The sequence below is a fragment of the Oncorhynchus nerka genome, linkage group LG2 (assembly GCF_034236695.1).
Source record: "Oncorhynchus nerka isolate Pitt River linkage group LG2, Oner_Uvic_2.0, whole genome shotgun sequence".
NCBI classification, from domain to species: domain Eukaryota; kingdom Metazoa; phylum Chordata; class Actinopteri; order Salmoniformes; family Salmonidae; genus Oncorhynchus; species Oncorhynchus nerka.
The window spans coordinates 58,273,678-58,292,258 of record NC_088397.1 but is presented as its reverse complement, the minus strand read 5'-3'; the positions used below and the strand labels follow the sequence as shown (position 1 = coordinate 58,292,258).

At 43.5% G+C, this 18,581-nt stretch overlaps 1 protein-coding gene across 1 annotated transcript in view; it reads left to right on the top strand.

Annotated features, from left to right (window-relative positions):
* Positions 1-18,581, top strand: part of LOC115138605 (plexin-A2-like) — a 58,374-nt gene that overhangs the window by 17,889 nt on the left and 21,904 nt on the right. The window contains exons 3-5 of the mRNA XM_029675638.2: positions 542-724; positions 9,350-9,484; positions 14,505-14,605. Of these exons, the coding sequence (XP_029531498.2) occupies positions 542-724; positions 9,350-9,484; positions 14,505-14,605 (419 nt within the window). The remainder of the gene's footprint in view (positions 1-541; positions 725-9,349; positions 9,485-14,504; positions 14,606-18,581) is intronic.

Genomic DNA, 18,581 nt, shown 5'->3' with positions numbered 1-18,581 from the left:
CACACAACCACCCATTTCGACAATAGTCACATACTGCCTCTTACTCCTATCATCACTGTTCCAGTGCAGAAGAAAGAAGAGATTCTCTCGAGAGGTGCAAGAAATTAAAGTACAAATGTGTTGCCCTAAAAAGTGAGATTTCTATTCTGCCTGACAGGCCATTAGTGGAGGTTTGAGGTGGGTTGTGCCAGATGTACTGTAGCAGGACTGCTTAGCTTGTGAGCCTCTTTGATGCTAAATCAAAAGCTGACATCTCTGGGGCTGTGTGTTTGTGTGATGTCAGATCTAGCGATTTAAAATCACAGAAACCGGCACCAAATACATAGTGTTTTCATGTTTGCCAAGAGCAATTAAAATGATCAACAAACACACTCTCCTGGCATTGTTGACAAATTTAACAGCCCCAATATCTTCTGAAGTCGCTGCCTTGAATACTATGGTAACAAATGTGAAGATTATTACAGTAGAAGATTATTACACCTTCTCTTGCTCTCTGTCGTCTCACCCATCTCTCCCTGTCTTTCCCCATCCCTCTCTGCAGCCTGTGCCTATCGATGATCACTTCTGTGGGCTGGACATCAACCAGCCCCTGGGGGGCTCCCAGCTGGTATCTGGCCTGACTGTGTACACTGAGACCAGGGACAGGCTGACCTCGGTCATCTCTTACATCTATAACGGCTACAGCGTGGCCTTCCTTGGCACCAGGAGTGGCAGACTGAAGAAGGTAAGCATGGGTAATACACTGACAGATATAACAGGGGGATTCTTTCTCCACAGTCATGTACAGTAAGCAGCCAACAGTTAGAGACCAATGAGGATTTATCAACAGGAAAAATAAATCAACAGCCAAGACTAGCAATATTATAGATTATAGCCCCCTGGGTTTAATCGCTATGCAAGAGGCACAAATCAATTTTGACAGTATTTAGTTTCTTCAAGAGTCTCTCTTGATTTAGGCCTCCCGAGTGGCGCAGTGGTCTAAGGCACTGCATTGCAGTGCTAGAGGCGTCACTACAGACCCTGGTTAATTCCCAGGCTGTGTCACAACTGACTGTGTTCAGTAGTCCCATAGGGTGGCGCACAATTGGCCCTGCAACATCTGGGTTAGGGGAGGGTTTGGCCAGGGGGGTAGGCTGTCATTGTAAATATGAATTTGTTCTTAACTAACTTGCCTAGTTAAATTAAGGTTAAATAAATAAAAAATATATATAACTGTATTGACATAAATCAAGATAGGGAAAGATTATTGTATGGATGAATGGGAACATTGTGACATTAGCCAGTGGGCACAGTGTCAGCCTGTCTGGCACACATGCAAGGTGGACTTGGAGCAGAGGCTCACATAACTAGACAATAACTCCTCTGCTTTCTCTTCCCTCAGTGTGTGGGTGTGTGTGTGTGTGTGTGTGTGTGTGTGTGTGTGTGTGTGTGTGTACGTAAGGACAGGGTTTATCATTACACTGACATGATGCAGACTCCATAGTTCCCCCATGGAACATCATGTCTGCACTCCTATTCCATCATTCCAAATGGTCACAGAGAGTGGAAGTGGGGCATGACAATAAATGCCATTAGGAGATCAGTCAGGCAACAATGCCATTGGAAAGGGCAGGCTCAGCACACTGGAAGGTCAGGGGTCAGAAGGTCAAATGAATAAGCAACACTCTCACCGTCCAGCATCTGGGGATATCACACCCAGCAACACCCATTTCCAACCTGACTTCACATGTCTTTTATCAATGGATTAGATATGTCTGTATGTTTGTTGTTGGAGTGTGGTCTTCGTGGATAATTTCCTTCTAGATTGGATTCTGTTGTCCCATTGTTTAGCCTACTGTGTTTTCCTGGCTCAAACTCAACACCAATGCCGAGTATGCCAGTAATCCACCAGTGTGCCACCAGTGACAGTAAGGCTCCATTCTAATAAGATTAAATGGTATAATGCAGATTAAATAGTGTCAGCAGGTTATGGCTTACTTTGACATAGTTATTCACTTACCAAGAAGAGGGCATTGACCTCTGTAATATAGGTGTTGCATGGCAAAACACGAGAAGGACATGAATGCATCCAATATTCTTCTCAGTGGTTAACTATAATCACTTAGTAGTATTTCCTTTGGATTCATATGATAAGCACACAGCTCTCATGAATGATCTCAAGTGCAGATACTGCATTCATTATAGCTTTTTGAGAACCGACCAAGTGAGGACACTTTCCAATGTGTATGTACTAAATTACTTGAGCTTTTCAAAGACAGCTTCAGAGCGGAAAGGAAATATTTGGTCATTGAAGTGATTAGAGGAGAATCTCAGACAGGATGATGGGGACTGGCAATGAAGGTGTGTTTGAGTCTCTATTGAAAATATTTTCATAACGGCATGCTTTAAACGGTAGCCTCAGTAAAGATATCTTCACAGCAGATAGACAGTTCACCACAAATTATATTCTAAATAGCAAGAGACAACATTCACGTTTAGATCCACAACATCTCAAATACAAACAAAAATGATTATTGTAATAATACAAAAAATATATATAGTAACACAAGGAATAAATTCTCAATGAGCAACGATGGCTTGACTATGTGCACGGGGTGGCAGTACTTTGTCAATGTGCACAAGGTAATTGGTAATTGGTACAAGGTAATTGAAGTAGATATGTACATATAGGTAGGGGTAAAGTGACTAGGCAACAGGATAGATAATAGACAGTAGTAGCAGCGTATGTGATGAGTGTGGAAGTGTTTACGTGTGTGTGTGGCGAATGTGTGCTTGTGTGTACATGTAATGTGTGAGTGAGTGTGTGTGTATGTGTTGGAGTGTCAGTATGTGTGAGTGTGTGGGGAGAGTCCAGTGTGTGTGTATGTGTTGGAGTGTCAGTGTGTGTGAGAGTGTGGGGAGAGTCCAGTGTGTGTGCATAGAGTCAAAAATAAAATGCAGATAGTCTGGGTAGCTTTTTGGTTAACTATACACTAACTATTTAGCAGACGTATGTCTTGGGGGTAGAGCTGTTCAAGAGCCCTTTGGTCCCAGACTTAGCGCTCCGGTACTGTTTGCCATGTGGTAGCAGAGAGAACAGCCTATAACTTGAGTGGCTGGAGTCTTTGACAATTTTTAGGGTTTTCCTCTAACACGGCCTGGTATAGAGGTCCTGGATGGCAGGAAGCTTGGCCCCAGTGATGTACTGGGCCGTACGCGCTAGCATCTCTAGTGCCTTGCGGTCGGATGCCGAGCAGTTGCCATACCAAGCTGTGATGCAGACAGTCAGGATGCTCTTAATGCAGCTGTAGATCTTTTTGAGGATCTGAGGGCCCATGCCATATCTTTTCAGCTTCCTGAGGGTGAAGAGGCGTTGTCGTGCACTCTTCACGACTATGTTGGTGTGTTTGGACCATGCTGGCTTGCTTCTGAAGCTAAGCAGGGTTGGTCCTGGTCAGTCCCTGGATGGGAGACCAGATGCTGCTGGAAGTGGTGTTGGAGGGCCAGTAGGAGGCACCCTTTCCTCTGGTCTAAAATAAATATCCCAATGCCCCAGGGCAGTGATTGGGGACATTGGCTTGTGTAGGGTGCTGTCTTTTGGATGGGACGTTAAATGGGTGTCCTGACTCTCTGTGGTCACTAAAGATCCCATGGCACTTATTGTAAGAGTAGGGGTGTTAACCCTGGTGTCCTGGCTAAATTCCCAAGCTGGCCTTCATACCACCTTATCATCCCCAGCTTCCAATGGGCTCATTCATCCCCTGCCTCTCCCCTGTAACTATTCCCCAGGTCGTTGCTGTAAATGAAAACCGGGTCAAATAAAAACATTAAGCGACTTGGACACCGAAGGACCTGCTCAACTACAGCCTTGTCGATGTGAATGGGGGCATGTTTGGCCCTCCATTTCCTGTAGTCCACAATAAGCTCCCTTGTCTAGCCCACATTGAGGGAGAGGTTGTTGTCCTGGCACCACTCTGCCAGGTCTCTGACCTCCCTATAGTCTTATCATCATTGGTGATCAGGCACCACCGTCGTGTCATCGTCAAACTTGATGATGGTGTCATGGGTGGCCAGCCAGTCATTGGTGAACAGGGAGTACAGGAGAAAGACTAAGCACGCACCCCTGAGGGGCCCCGCTTGGAGAGCACTATGGTGTTTAACGCTGAGCTGTAGTCTATGAACAGCATTCTCACATAGGTGTTTCTTTTGTCCAGGTGGGAAAGGGCAGTGTGGAGTGCAATAGAGATTGCTTCATCTGTGAATCTGTTTGGGAGGTATGCGAACTGGAGAGGGTCCAGGGTGTCTGGGAGGATGGTGTTGATGTGAGCCATGACCAGCATTTCATGGCTACAGATGTGAGTGCTATGGGGTGGTAGTCATTTAGACAGGTTTCCTTGGCATTCTTCAGCACAGGGACTATGGTAGACAGCTTGAAACATGTAGGTATTACAGACTGGGTTGAAAATGTCAGTGAAGACACTTGCCAGCTGGTCAGTGCATGCTCTGAGTACACGTCCTGGTAATCCGTCTGGCCCTGTGGCGTTGTGAATGTTAACCTGTTTTAAGGTCTTACAACACATGGGCTATGGAGAGCGTCATCACACAGTTGTCCGGAACAGTACTCTCATGCATGATGGAAGGGCAGCTATGTCCATATATCCTCTGCTTCTCTTGAGTTCTGCTTGCATTAGGACACTGAAACATGTACTGCACTTAGTACACACCCATGAGCATGCAGGCTAAGACATGCACACGTGCAAAAATACACACACACACACACACACACAAACACACACACACACACACACACACACACACACACACACACACACAAAAACAGGATGCATCCGTTAAATAGCAGTTAGGAAAATTAAGTCCAGATGAGTGCCTGAATCGCCCCCCAAAACAAAAGGAATGGAGGAGGGGATATAGAGGAGGACAGGAACAAGAGAACAGGAAGCAGGGCCCTGAACGAGAACCCAAAAGCTCTTAAGGGAAAACACAGAGACCTAGATGAGTCTGTGGTCATGTCGTAGAAATGGTGTTATGGGGGCTTGGAAGCTAGCCACAATGTAGAATGTTAAGTTCAGGGAAAAACTCAGGGATCATTCAGCAAACCTCATACCTTTGAGCCAACACTGACATGCTGTATGTTTTTTCTTTGTCAGACGAGCCCTCTCACACAGCACATGCGTACGCACGTACGCACAGCATACACACACACAAACACAATTAGAGTGCAGTAAGCCTAGTAAGTAATCATCTTTGGCAATTGCATTTGTTAACATACAGCTTGTTCAATGTCAGGGATCAATACAGCTCTCTTAGTAGCAGTGATGAGATGTCTGACTGATTAGAGCAGGTGTGTAACACAGACCTCCACCTCACTAAACACTAAGCACTACAGCACCATCCTGTCTTAACAGGACAGACACACGCTCCTCCTCATCAGCATTCAGCCAAAGTCATGATGGATACGGGTTAATCAATGTCCACTCCAGTCTGTCAGCTAGAATTTGCCAAAACACACAGCCGTTCAACCCTGAAGGTTACTAGACGTACTGGCTTTATGTCACTGTATTTTCAGTCAGTTAGAAAGAGATGCTTGGAAAATGTAATGAATTTTTGTTGCTAGTGTCCCTACTACCATACTGTATCTGGCAAAGGAATAAGGGACACTGGGTGGATACTAGACTAAAACGTATAGGCTAGCTGAAGAGATTGCTCCCAGTGTATTATCCATATGTTAGGATACACTAAACACACTTTGCCCATGCTAGTCACATCTGATCACATTTAGTGGGAATGGCAGGCCAACGACATGTACGGTGAACTGATCACCTTTGACACAAACCTCCAGGGAAATGGAAAGCTATAGGAACATTTATGTACAGAAATGTGTACCTCTTCTAGAACCATTTTAAATTGATTCCTTGATCATAATAATCTCATAATCAATCCTGCATGTTAATTGTTAAAGGAGGATAAATTAGAAAGATGTGACTCGGGGTAGTTGTCTTGCAACTTTCAAACTACCCAATTAGGCAATTTTTTTAATGACATCTTAGCCTTAGGTTTTGTGTTTTTTGTTTTAAGGATGGAAGCACAGACCAACAACCAATGAAAATAAGCTGAAAAAAGCAGCAAACCATGCCAATAGAGCTGGGAGGGGGGGGCAGGTTGTTTTCATAACTAAGATTTACATGGGATCATATGAAATTCCAATAGTTATTTGACTTTCTTGTTTGTATCCAATGTTGGTCTCTAAGGGGGTTAAGATTCATTTCCTCCATCAGTATCAGGAAGGAAAACACACCATTGTAGGTATAAATATGATTCAGGAGTGAAAAGCATTTCCTCTTATAGGTGAGTTTGGACATTTAAAGGGATAGCTCACCCAAATTAGAAAATGACACATTGGTTTCCTTACCCTGTTAACAGTCTATGGACAAGGTATGACAGCAATCTATGATTTGGTTTAGTTTCCCTGGCAGTAGCTGGCGCTGTTTCCAAATGCTAACATTTTAGTGACTATAAGTGACTTTGGTGAGCTTCACATGATTCTTGAAAAATGCTAACATCGGTGCCATGACTTGAATGGGATTTGTGCCACAAATGCTAAAAAGTTAGTATTTGGAAACAGTGCCAGGTAAACTAAACTATTTCTCTGAGTGAAAAAAAATGTGTGAGGGGCCTCATTATCATATTTACCAGCATGCTTTGTTGAAAGTTGATTCTTAGAATAGTTTGTTTCAATACCTTTGTTTCTGCATGCACATTGATTGATTCGTTGATCTTATACTATACAAAGATAAATAAATAAAACATTTCTAAACTAATCCAATCTGTAAGGGGTTTGATTGATCGCACCTGTTACTGAGATGGTTATTCCAGTTTAGATTGTTTTTAAATCCTTCACCATAGCAGTCATTCTGAATGCAGGTTGTGGGTGATACAATATTCCAATTGTTGGATTTCCTCCCTCTGGCTGGATTCTAATAGGAATTACTAATCACTTCACAAACCAGCATATTGTGATTTGAATGTCTGATGTGGCCCATGAGCCAGTATTTTCAGACCACAATGGTGAGGATAACTAAGCCATAACTAAAGGCCTTATCAAATGTATAATATATGGTCATAAACGGTTCATTTAAATGCATTCATTTACTGTAGATAGTCACTTGGTGAAGGCGTTAGGACTAAAAGTTATTGAATGCAGCAATCATGTCTGTCACTAACAAACACAGCCATGGGTGGGTGTCTCTCAAATCCACTCAAAAAAAGGCATGCTGGGAAATATGCAAACAAGGCTTTACACCATAAAGTGTTAAAACAACATCTACCCCCCAAAATACTGTAACACTACATGTGTTATTCCATTACACAAAACATTTAAGTCAGAATTTGCAACACCCATAGTGTTAGGAAACCAACACTTTAGGGGTGTTAGTTTGTTAAAACTTTGAAAAGTGTTAGTTTTTACACTGTGAATGTTAAATTCTGATCTGAAATTTGCTGTGTGTCCTTCTATCCATTAAAATCGACAGCACACAAAGAGAGAGCGAACATCTTTGTGTGCACATACAGTAAGAGCCTTGAAATTAAATTATTTGTGGTTTGCGGTTCATATGTTCTGTTGACAAAACATTTTCTTCATTAGATGACTAAGGTTGATAGGACAGCAGTCATCGGTTGATCCTTGTGAACTAGCCACTTTTCGTCCTGTACATTACTTCTACCACAAACTCTGGCTGAACTAGGACAGCTTCTAGAAACTGTGCATATGTCAGCAGCTACCAGCAGGCTCATTATAAAACCAGTGAAAGGCTCCTTCTCTCATTACGGACTGTGGGCTTAAAGACAGATTGAAGACATGTTGTAGTTCCACAGGGCCAGAGCCCGTGACAAACCTGTTTTAGATTATAAACCCATGTATAAATGGATTGAAATCAATCTCTGGGCTGGTCAAAAGGTCAACATTTCATCTGAGCTCATGAATTGGACCCTGTCCACCATGGTGGCCCCTGGTCAACCTCCTAATGCCCTGCTAAATATCTCTATGGACAATTTAGGATTTATTTACGATAACATTTTGCTAAGGGAACGCATACAAGCTTTGGTTTCTATTTATGAAATATGGAGTGTGGGAAATGGAATGGAAGCCGACTCCGCTTTGTGTGGGATTGTGGTAAGAGAGTCCGAGGGTGAGGGGGAAGACAGGGAAGGGGGGCAGGGATCCACTAAATAGACGAGAAGTTAAAGAGAACAACTTTCTATTGAGTGACTGGTTAGGAGGTTGAACGTGTCAAATCAATGGTGGACAGAGCTGGTTAAATGAGAAACGGAGCAAAGTGGACACCGTGATCCTCTGGTGATCCTGCTGAGAGAATCCCCTGACTGTTGGGGCTGCTTGCCAGGCTTTGGTCTGTTTGTCCCAGAGGGATTGTCCTGTAGGATTCTCCCATCTCAGCCCAAGAGCTGTTTTTCTCTGTACTCCCCTTTGTTTTTGGTGGGGAGCCCAGCTTGTAGGAGAGAACTTCTGACTGGAAGGTGGAAGGGTTGATTGATTGGTGCAGTTTTGGAGCCCAGGGGATCCAATCATGCAATCCGTTTGCATTGATTGCTGCTGTGTCTATTGAGAGAGCATTGTGAGTCTGCCAGTGACTGTGTGTACTGGCCTGGCACGCAGGGAGATTTGCTGCAGTCCAACCTGAGCTTGGTGCTGGAAATTTGTAGTGTCCAGATAACTAGAATGGAGAATATGTTGTTTATTATGGGCTTCTCTTATACTGTATTTAGAGGATTATTGTCTTTATCTAAAAAAGTACATTGAATTATATTTTTGTGCCTGATTTCTTAGCAGCCATTAATGAGGATATTTTCTCTTGGGTGTTGAACTTGAAGGTTTATTAATTTTGTCTGTCAAGACTCAGGGTAGATGTGATAATAATGTACTGTGATGTATGGAGCAATTCAGATGTCTGATACAGCCTACTAATGAGGGCAGTGTTTTCTGTGTATTGATGAAAATGTGGCCTGTGGACAGAAGGGGATAGGGGAAGGGAATTCAATTCTCTGTTTGGAAGTAGAAGCCTATCCGCCTGCATGCTTTTAATGAGCTCCAAAAAGATGGTGGTTTGAAAGTCATGCCAAAGTCAAATCTTTAGAGTCTGGTTTACTTGAAAACAAGCCAGAAAAATGCCACCACCAGTAACAGCATGAACTAATCCTGGAGTAGGGACAGCATTACAAAGCCAAGCTAAAACCACAGTAATCCAGGTATGTGTGGTCAAAACCATCCCTTTATTTCATATTCAAGCATACAGATGCAATTAACCAGACCCATGTCTGTCTTTCTCTCCTTCAGATCCGAGTGGATGGGCCTCCGGAGGGCGGGGGGCAGTATGAGACCCTGACCGTGATGACAGATGGCAGTCCTATCCTCCGAGACATGGCCTTCACTCTGGACCGCAACTTTCTCTACATCATGTCTGACAGTCTGGTGAGGAATCTCCCATTTCCTGCTGTATCAGAAGCAAATGTTTATCGGTTAACAAGACCCTTAACTATGAACAGAATGAAGTACGTACTGTATGGGTTCAAAGTTGTGATGCAAAGAAAAATAAAGAAATTGATGATTAACAAACATTATTATGGCTCAGGGTAATGTGTATAATATACACTATACAGTGCCTTGCGAAAGTATTCGGCCCCCTTGAACTTTGCGACCTTTTGCCACATTTCAGGCTTCAAACATAAAGATATAAAACTGTATTTTTTTGTGAAGAATCAACAACAAGTGGGACACAATCATGAAGTGGAATGACATTTATTGGATATTTCAAACTTTTTTAACAAATCAAAAACTGAAAAATTGGGCGTTGTAAAAATTGTAAGTGCTGTTATTGTGAAGGGAAAATGTCTAGGAGCAACAACGGCTCAGCCCCAAAGTGGTAGGCCACACAAGCTCACAGAACAGGACTGGCGAGTGCTGAAGCGTGTAGTGTGTAAAGATCGTCTGTCCTCGGTTGCAACACTCACAAGTTACAAACTGCTTCTGGAAGTAACGTCAGCACAAGAACAAGCGTCGGCTGGAGTGGTGTAAAGCTCGCAGCCATTTGACTCTGGAGCAGTGGAAACGCGTTCTCTAGAGTGATTTTTTGTCAGTCTGACAGACCAATCTGGGTTTGGCGAATGCCAGGAGAACACTATCTGCCTGAATGCATAGTGCCATCTGTAAAGTTTGGTGGAAGAGGAATAATGGTCTGAGGATGTTTTTCATGGATTGGGCTAGGCCCATTTGTTCCAGTGAAGGGAAATCTTAACGCTACAGCATACACTGACATTCTAGACGATTCTGTGCTCCCAACTTTGTGGCAACAGTTTGGGGAAGGCACTTTCCTGTTTCAGCATGACAATGCCCCTGTGCACAAAGGGAGGTCCATACAGAAATGGTTTGTCATGATCGGTGTGGAGGTACTTGACTAGTCTGCACAGAGCCCTGACCTCAACCCCATCAAACACCTTTGGGATGAATTGGAATGCCGACTGAGAGCCAGGCCTAATCACCCAACGTCAGTGCCCAACCTCACTAATGCAAGTCCCCGCAGCAATGTTCAAGTGGAAAACCTTCCCAGAAGAGTGGAGGCTGGTATAGCAGTAAAGGGGAGACCAACTCTATATTAATGCCCATGATTTTGGAATGATGTTCAATGAGCAGGTGTCCACATACTTTAGGCCACGTAGGGTATATAACGAGAATTGAAAATAGTAAAGATGAATTTGATCCGAAATATTTGATCTTGTGCTCTCCTTCATACATTGTGATACTATTGCACATTTTTAATTCTTCTCTGATTATATTATATTATACGTACACTCCATGTTGGGTTGTGTGTAAGATATGCAGGGCATGTTCAGACAGAATGACAGATGCTCTAATTACTCACCCATGAGCACTGACTAACATGTATCTCATACTACACACATCCCATAGAAACCACTAGACTAACATGTACCTCATACTACACACATACCACAGAAAACCATTACAAGTCCATTCATCTACACACATCCCAAAGAAATGACTTGCCTTCGATGTATCTTCTAATCTACATGCTACACACATCCCATTGAAAACCAGACATTTCATTGGTTTGGGGATGCTTTTTGGTGTTCTCCAGTTGGGCCAGCATCACAGCAGCTAGCAGAGCAGTTGTTGTTGGCAGATATCCTCTGGACTCTTTGGAGATAAGAGGGAACAGTGGTAATCACTTTCAACTCCCATCAAGTGATTTTTCTGGCACAGTCACATGGCGTTGTGTAATGGGATTAGATTTCAGTACGGCCAAAAGGCCTGCTATCACTGCTACACTCACTTGTCTCCCAACTGTTGGAATATATATTTTTAAACTAAACTGATGGACAAAGAGGCAGAGGGCGTTTGAACAACACAGGCGGCATACATTTGTTTAATGTGTCTAGAAATAATCTCTAAACATCAAGTGAAGGAATAAATGAGGTTGTCTGTGAGAAATGAGGGAGAAATGGGCACAGGCATTGTACATAAGTGTCTCTTGATACAAATGAAGGAAGCACTTCCTAGAGTGTGATAGACTGGAAGAGACAGGACATCACTTATTGACGAGCCCTGGTTGTTCAAGGAGATACTCTTCCCATTCGGACTGTAGTATGAGAACATGGATGCATGTAACCAACCAAGCCAGCCCATGGCCATGCACTCGCTCTCTCCTAATATTGGAATCATACAGTCTGCTTGTGGCTTTTGGCCCCTAGGGACCAGGAAAGGAGTAAAGCCTTCCTCCCGTTCTCTTATTCCAATCAGACCTTCCTAGAGCTTTACAGAGGAATTCCAGGAGGAGAGGGGCTTGCTGGGCTGCTCTCTCAGATTTCCTGCTTTCCCAGCCGATCCCAGAGTATGGGGATTTGGGGATTTCTCTGAGCCAAACAATAGAGAAATTATGTGAAATGAGGAGCGAGGCACAAACAGATTTGACTGCGATCAGGCGACCCTCGCAGAATAACAATGAGCCTCTCTGTCTCCTGCCGAGCATGATGATGCATAGTGGAGAGGAACGGAGTGTGTGTGTGTGTGTATGTGTGTGTGTGTGTAAGTAGTCTAAGAATGTACTTTTTTTATCCTACCAAGCAGCTTTATAATAGTGGATCTGTTTGATGTCCTCAGGTTGATTATTTGTTGAAACATCTATCTATCCCTGCTTTACCTTGAAAAGTACTGGGGCGGCAGGGTAGCCTAGTGGTTAGAGTGTTGAACCAGTAACCGGAAGGTTGCAAGTTCAAACCCCCGAGCTGACAAGGTACATATCTGTCAGGCAGTTAACCCACTGTCATTGAAAATAGGCTGTCATTGAAAATAAGAATTTGTTTACGTGACTTGCCAAGGTAAAAAAATTGTCCAAACATACACAATCTTCATTGAATTGTAATGGTCTGATGTAGCATGGGGTCAGAGGTTTAAAGCTGGTCCATAACAAGTGTTATTACAGTTATTTACTCAGAGGGAATACAACCTACAAGGCCAATCTCTCTACAAGTGCTGTACTGTGAAATAATTGCTAAAAGTTTCACATCTGCTGCTTCACAAACTCCATTTCTGAGAGTACCATTGTTTAGGACACATTAGATAATGAATTCCCCTCTTATTCCCATTTTAGTCAGTATAATTAACCTGAAGGCAATAGCTATAACCCGGGTGAAATGTAACATCATCATACAGCCTACACATCGTACATAAACAGTATAGGCTGCCTGTAGTGCTTATAGAGCAGGGCTCTCCAACCCTGTTCCCGGAGTGCTAATGTCCTATAGGATTTCGCACCAACCCAGCGCACCTGATTCTAATAATTAGCTGGCTGATTAGCTGAATCAGGTTAGTTACAACTGGGGTTGGAGCGACATCAACAGGAGGGTAGCTCTCCAGGAACAGGGTCGGAGAGCCCTGTTATAAAGGCAGCCATGACCCGTCTCGTCAAGGAACAAAGGCAGAGGAGGAAATACTTCGTATCTGGGCATTTTGTTGAGCGTGGTTTGGTTGGACTTTGTGTGAGGTTGTTTGGACAGGAAGGGTTAAGTCTCTGTCTTGGCTTCTGTCCTGACCCGTCCTTGAACCTTTTCTGTGAACACAACAGGTCAGGGAGGAGAGCAACCTCTGTCTGTCCTCCCAGCAGATCGACTAGTCACATAATAAGCTGATGGTTGATGGATAGGGTCAGTTGAAGAAAGATAACAACCTGAAGCATTCATCAAGTGACTGCCAATGACTTCAATGTGAAAATTAATTTGAGTTACATTTCTATAGATTTTCTAGGGCTGTACATTTGTAGGAGAATGTGGTCCTAAAAAAATCCTGCTGTCAATGTCATCTCATTGTGATTCACAGCTATGCATTTATGCTCAGGTAAAATCCGATGGACAAATAAACTCCCATCATCTGAGCACCAGAGGCACGCAGCACCAGAGGCACAGTGACACCAAGGCTCTGTCTGTCTGCTCCTTCCCATTCTCAGCTAGTTTAGAAGAGGCTGATCTGAGTTGGGTTGGTTTAGTCGATTACTCCTCCTGCATCAGATTTGCCCGTCCATCCCTTCTAAAATAATTTTCCTAATGGAATGCACTGTGTTCTGAACACTTAAAAAAATAAAGACGGATTTTGCGGGAAGAGGCAGATAATCAGTTTTGCTAACACAGACCTGGGAGAGAACCCACTTACGCTATCAAGTGCAGCAGAGACGTTCTAATCCATAATTCACTCTTCATTTGTGACTGCTTACAACAATAAATTGCTTGCATTGTCCGTCAAAGGAGAGAATAATAGCAAAGTATAAAATAGCAAAGAGCTTCAACCTGTTTGTGTATGCACTGGCTGCTGGCGCTGCCCACTCAACAGCAACGTCTGTCACAGCGACTAATGGGAGCGTATGCTTTGCCAGGCGTCCACACAGACAGGAGGTGTGTGTGTGTGTGTGTGTGTGTGTGTGTGTGTGTGTGTGTGTGTGTGTGTGTGTGTGTGTGTGTGTGTGTGTGTGTGTGTGTGTGTGTGTGTGTGTGTGTGTGTGTGTGTGTGTGTGTGGGGGCTGATCTAGGCTGTGAGCTCACCCATGTAGATCAGGCTTATCTTTGCTGTGGCTTTACTCCTTTCTCAGCCTGTTTGCCAGAGCCACTTCCTCTGTTGAACACACCCACAATCAATCAGCTGAATCAATCTGATTTCATGGACTACCAGTTTTTTCTCAATTTCCTTAGATACTGTAAACTGTGTGTCATTGGTCAAGCCTACAGGAAATACACTATTTCAATGGATACATGACATTTATCACATACCACACACAATTAACCAGCTAAAAAAGTAATGAAGCAATTATATAGAGCAATATGTTTTACACTTATTCTAAATCATATGCTACTCATATCTATGTCAATGTGAATGTTGTAGCCTCCATGGCCTCTGTGCTGCATCTAAGCCTTCCTCTGTTGTGTTGTAGGTGACCAAGGTCCCAGTGGAGGCATGTGAGCAATACGGGACCTGCGGAGAGTGTCTGAGCTCTGAGGATCCTCATTGTGGCTGGTGTGTCTTGCACAACATGTAAGTCCACTACCACACTCTTCTTAAAAGGCACAATGGCCATGGTTTAACACACCAATCACATAACTTACCAACACCTGGAATTTAGATGGAAAAAAGGAGTAAGAGTTTATAGAATCCCTTGAATAGAAAATTATGCTATTGAGCACACAGATACAGACAGACAAACTGTCACTGCTGGTATGGGGGGACAGAATGAGACAATGGGGACAGAGTACAGAAGGATTACAGGGAGTAGACAGGGTAACCCACTGGGCTGCTGCAGACTCTATAACATTTTGGTCTTTGAGAGACTGGGCTTACATCTTAATTGTCTGACCGGCATGTTAGCTTACGTAATAGAACAGGACAGACCAGAAGGGATTCAGAAGATTAAAACCCAGGCAGTGTTTCTGAAAATTTACTGAAACAGACCTCAGAAAGGATTTAATATGCAGTATTATATTGCATTTGCATTTCAGCAATCTCTACGATCATCATTATCTAAATTGCAGCTCTTGGAGTGTACTCTTACATTTACATTTAAGTCATTTAGCAGACGCTCTTATCCAGAGCGACTTACAAACTCTTATCATCCTACTTGACTAGCAAAACACAGAATAGATTTATCCTAATTATACTGAACAAAAATATAAATGCAACATGTAAAATCTCGGTCCCATGTGTCATGAGCTAAAATAAAAGATCCCAGAAATTGTCCACATGCACAAAAAGCTTATTTCTCAAAAATGTTGTGCACAAATTTGATTGCATCCCTGTCATTTGCCTAAGAAAATTTTTCTACCTGACATGTGTGGCATAACAATAAGCTGATAAAACAGCATGATCATTACACAGGTACACCTTGGGCTGGGGACAATAAAAGGCTACTCTAAAATGTGCAGTTTTGTCACACAACACAATGCCACAGATGTCTCAAGTTTTGAGGGAGCGTGCAATTTGCATGCTGACTGCAGGAATGTCCACCAGAGCTGTTGCCAGAGAATTTAATGTTCATTTCTCTACCATAAGCCACCTCCAACTTAGTTTTAGAGAATTTGGCAGTACGCCCAACCTGCCTCAAATTCGCAGACCACGTGTAACCATGCCAGCCCAGGACCTCCACATCTGGCTTCTTCACCTGTGGAATCGTCTGAGACCAGCCACCCAGACAGCTGATGAAACTGTTGGTTTGCATAACCGAAGAAATTCTGCACAAACTGTCAGAAACTGTTAAATAAAATAACATTTTATTGGTCACATACACATGGTTAGCAGATGTTAATGCGAGTGTAGCGAAATGCTTGTGCTTCTAGTTCCGACCATGCAGTAATATATAATAAGTAATCTAACAATTTCACAACAACTACCTTATACACACAAATGTGAAGGGATGAATAAGAATATGTACATTTAAACATATGGATGAGCGATGGCATGCGGCACAGGGAAGATGCAGTAGATGGTATAGAGTACAGTATATACATATGAGATGAGTAATGTAGGGTATGTAAACATTATATAAAGTGGCATTGTTTAAATTGACTAGTGATACATTTATTACATCCAATTTTTAATTAATAAAGTGGCTAGAGATTTGAGTAAATATGTTGGCAGCAGCCACTCAATGTTAGTGATGGCTGTTTAACAGTGATGGCCTTGAGATAGAAGCTGTTTTTCAGTCTCTCGGTCCCAGCTTCGATGCACCTGTACTGACCTCGCCTTCTGGAAGATAGCGGGGTGAACAGGCATTGGCTTGGGTGGTTGTTGTCCTTGATGATCTTTTTGGCCTTTCTGTGACATCGGGTGCTGTAGGTGTCCTGGAGGGCAGGTAGTTTTCCCCTGGTGATGCGTTGTGCAGATCACACTACCCTCTGGAGAGCCTTGTGGTTGAGGGCAGTTGCCATACCAGGCGGTGATACAGCCCAACAGGATGCTCTCGATTGTGTATCTGTAAATGTTTGTGAGGGTTTTGTTGACGTTGAGTGTGAGGTTATTTTCCTGACACCACACTCCAAGGGCCCTCACCTCCTCCCTGTAGGCCGTCTCGTCGTTGTTAGTAATCAAGCCTACCACTGTAGTGTCGTCTGCAAACTTGATGATGGAGTTGGACGGTAGGAACACGCAGTCATGGGTGAACAGGGAGTACAGGAGAGGGCTGAGAACGCACCCTTGTGGGGCCCCAGTGTTGAGGATCAACAGGTTGGAGATCTTGTTTCCTACCCTCACCACCTGGGGGTGGCCCGTCAGAAAGTCCAGGACCCAGTTGCACAGGGCGGGGTCGAGACCCAGGGTCTTGAGCTTAATGACGAGTTTGGAGGGTGCAATGGTGTTAAATGCTGAGCTGTAATCGATGAACAGCATTCTTACATAAGTATTCCTCTTGCCCAGATGGGTTAGGGCAGTGTGCAGTGGGATTGCGATTGCGTCATCTGTGGACCAATTGGAGCGGTAAGCAAATTGGAGACGGTCTAGGGTGTCAGGTGTCAGGTGGAGGTGATAAGATCCTTGACGAGTCTCTCAAAGCACTTCATGATGACGGAAGTGAGTGCTACGGGGCGATAGTCATTTAGCTCAGTTACCTTAGCTTTCTTGGGAACAGGAACAATGGTGTGCCTTTTGAAGCATGTGGGAACAGCAGACTGGGATAGGGATTGATTGAGTGAAGCTGATGAGCTCAGGGAAGCTCATCTGCGTGTTCATCGTCCTCACCAGGGTCTTGTGACTGCAGTTCGGCATCATAACCGACTTCAGTGGCCAAATGCCCACCTTCGATGGCCACTGGCACGCTGTAGAAGTGTGCTCTTCACAGATGTCCCAGTTCTTCCATGGCCTGCATATTCACCAGACATGTCACCCATTGAGCATGTTTGTTATCCTCTGGATTGATGTGTACGACAGCATGTTCCAGTTCCTGCCAATATCCAGCAACTTCCCACAGCCATTGAAGAGGAGTGGGACAACATTCCACAGGCCACAATCAATAGCCTGATCAACTCTATGCGAAGGAGATGTGTCACGCTGCATGAGGCATTTAGTGGTCACACTAGATACTGAATGGTTTTCTGATCCACGCCCTTATATATATATTTTTAAGGTATCTTTAATCCCACACATGTGAAATCCATAGATTAGGCCCTCATTTATTTATTTCAATTGACTGATTTCCTTACATACTCTATAACTCCGTAAAATGTTGCATTTATATTTTTGTTTTGGTACTTTATTCGTCATTTGTTTACTTTCGTGCAGTTTCCACTCTAAGTCCCAGTATTATACCTGTATGCATGCTACTTCCATGAGCTACTATTCACTACATAGCTTATACTGCCTGAATTAAATACTCAACTTGTCTCTCAAGAGTAAAACAGGGAGTTAGAAAATGCAACATGCAATCACTGTATATGCCCACCCAAAGCATGTGGAGTTAAACCCCATGTGACCTACAGAAGAGTGTGTGTGGTGGGTTAATGTCTAAGGGGCTAGGACAGGAGAACAAACAGCTCTATCAGACATGACATGGAGGGGGAGATGAGATAAAAGGGAATGAAAGGGCGTCTGGGATGAAATGGCTGTCCAGAGGCACTTCAATTAATGAGAGGCCAAGAAGTTAGTGTCTATTCTCCCTGTGGGTACAGGCTGTATCAAGGAGACGGTAGGAACAACAACCATCCATTCTGCCTTCATTGTCTTGTAATTACAGTTGAGGTCTCTGTGCGCTTTGAAGGCTCTCATGAGATGTCACCCTCGACAACATCTGAGAGTTCATTAAGCACCGTCTCATCCCGCAGTGGGCATTACAAATGTAAAAGAGAGACACGCTCTATTGTCAAATCCTCGTCAAGAGGAAGCGTGATCGCTGAGAGATGCAACCTTGAGATCCTCTCAATGTCTTAAATGCTTTTTGTGTGTGTTTGTGTGCATTTTCTAAATCTCCACGTCCCAAGCTATCACAATTTCTCATTTAAAGAGACTGATTATATAACCCCAACATAAA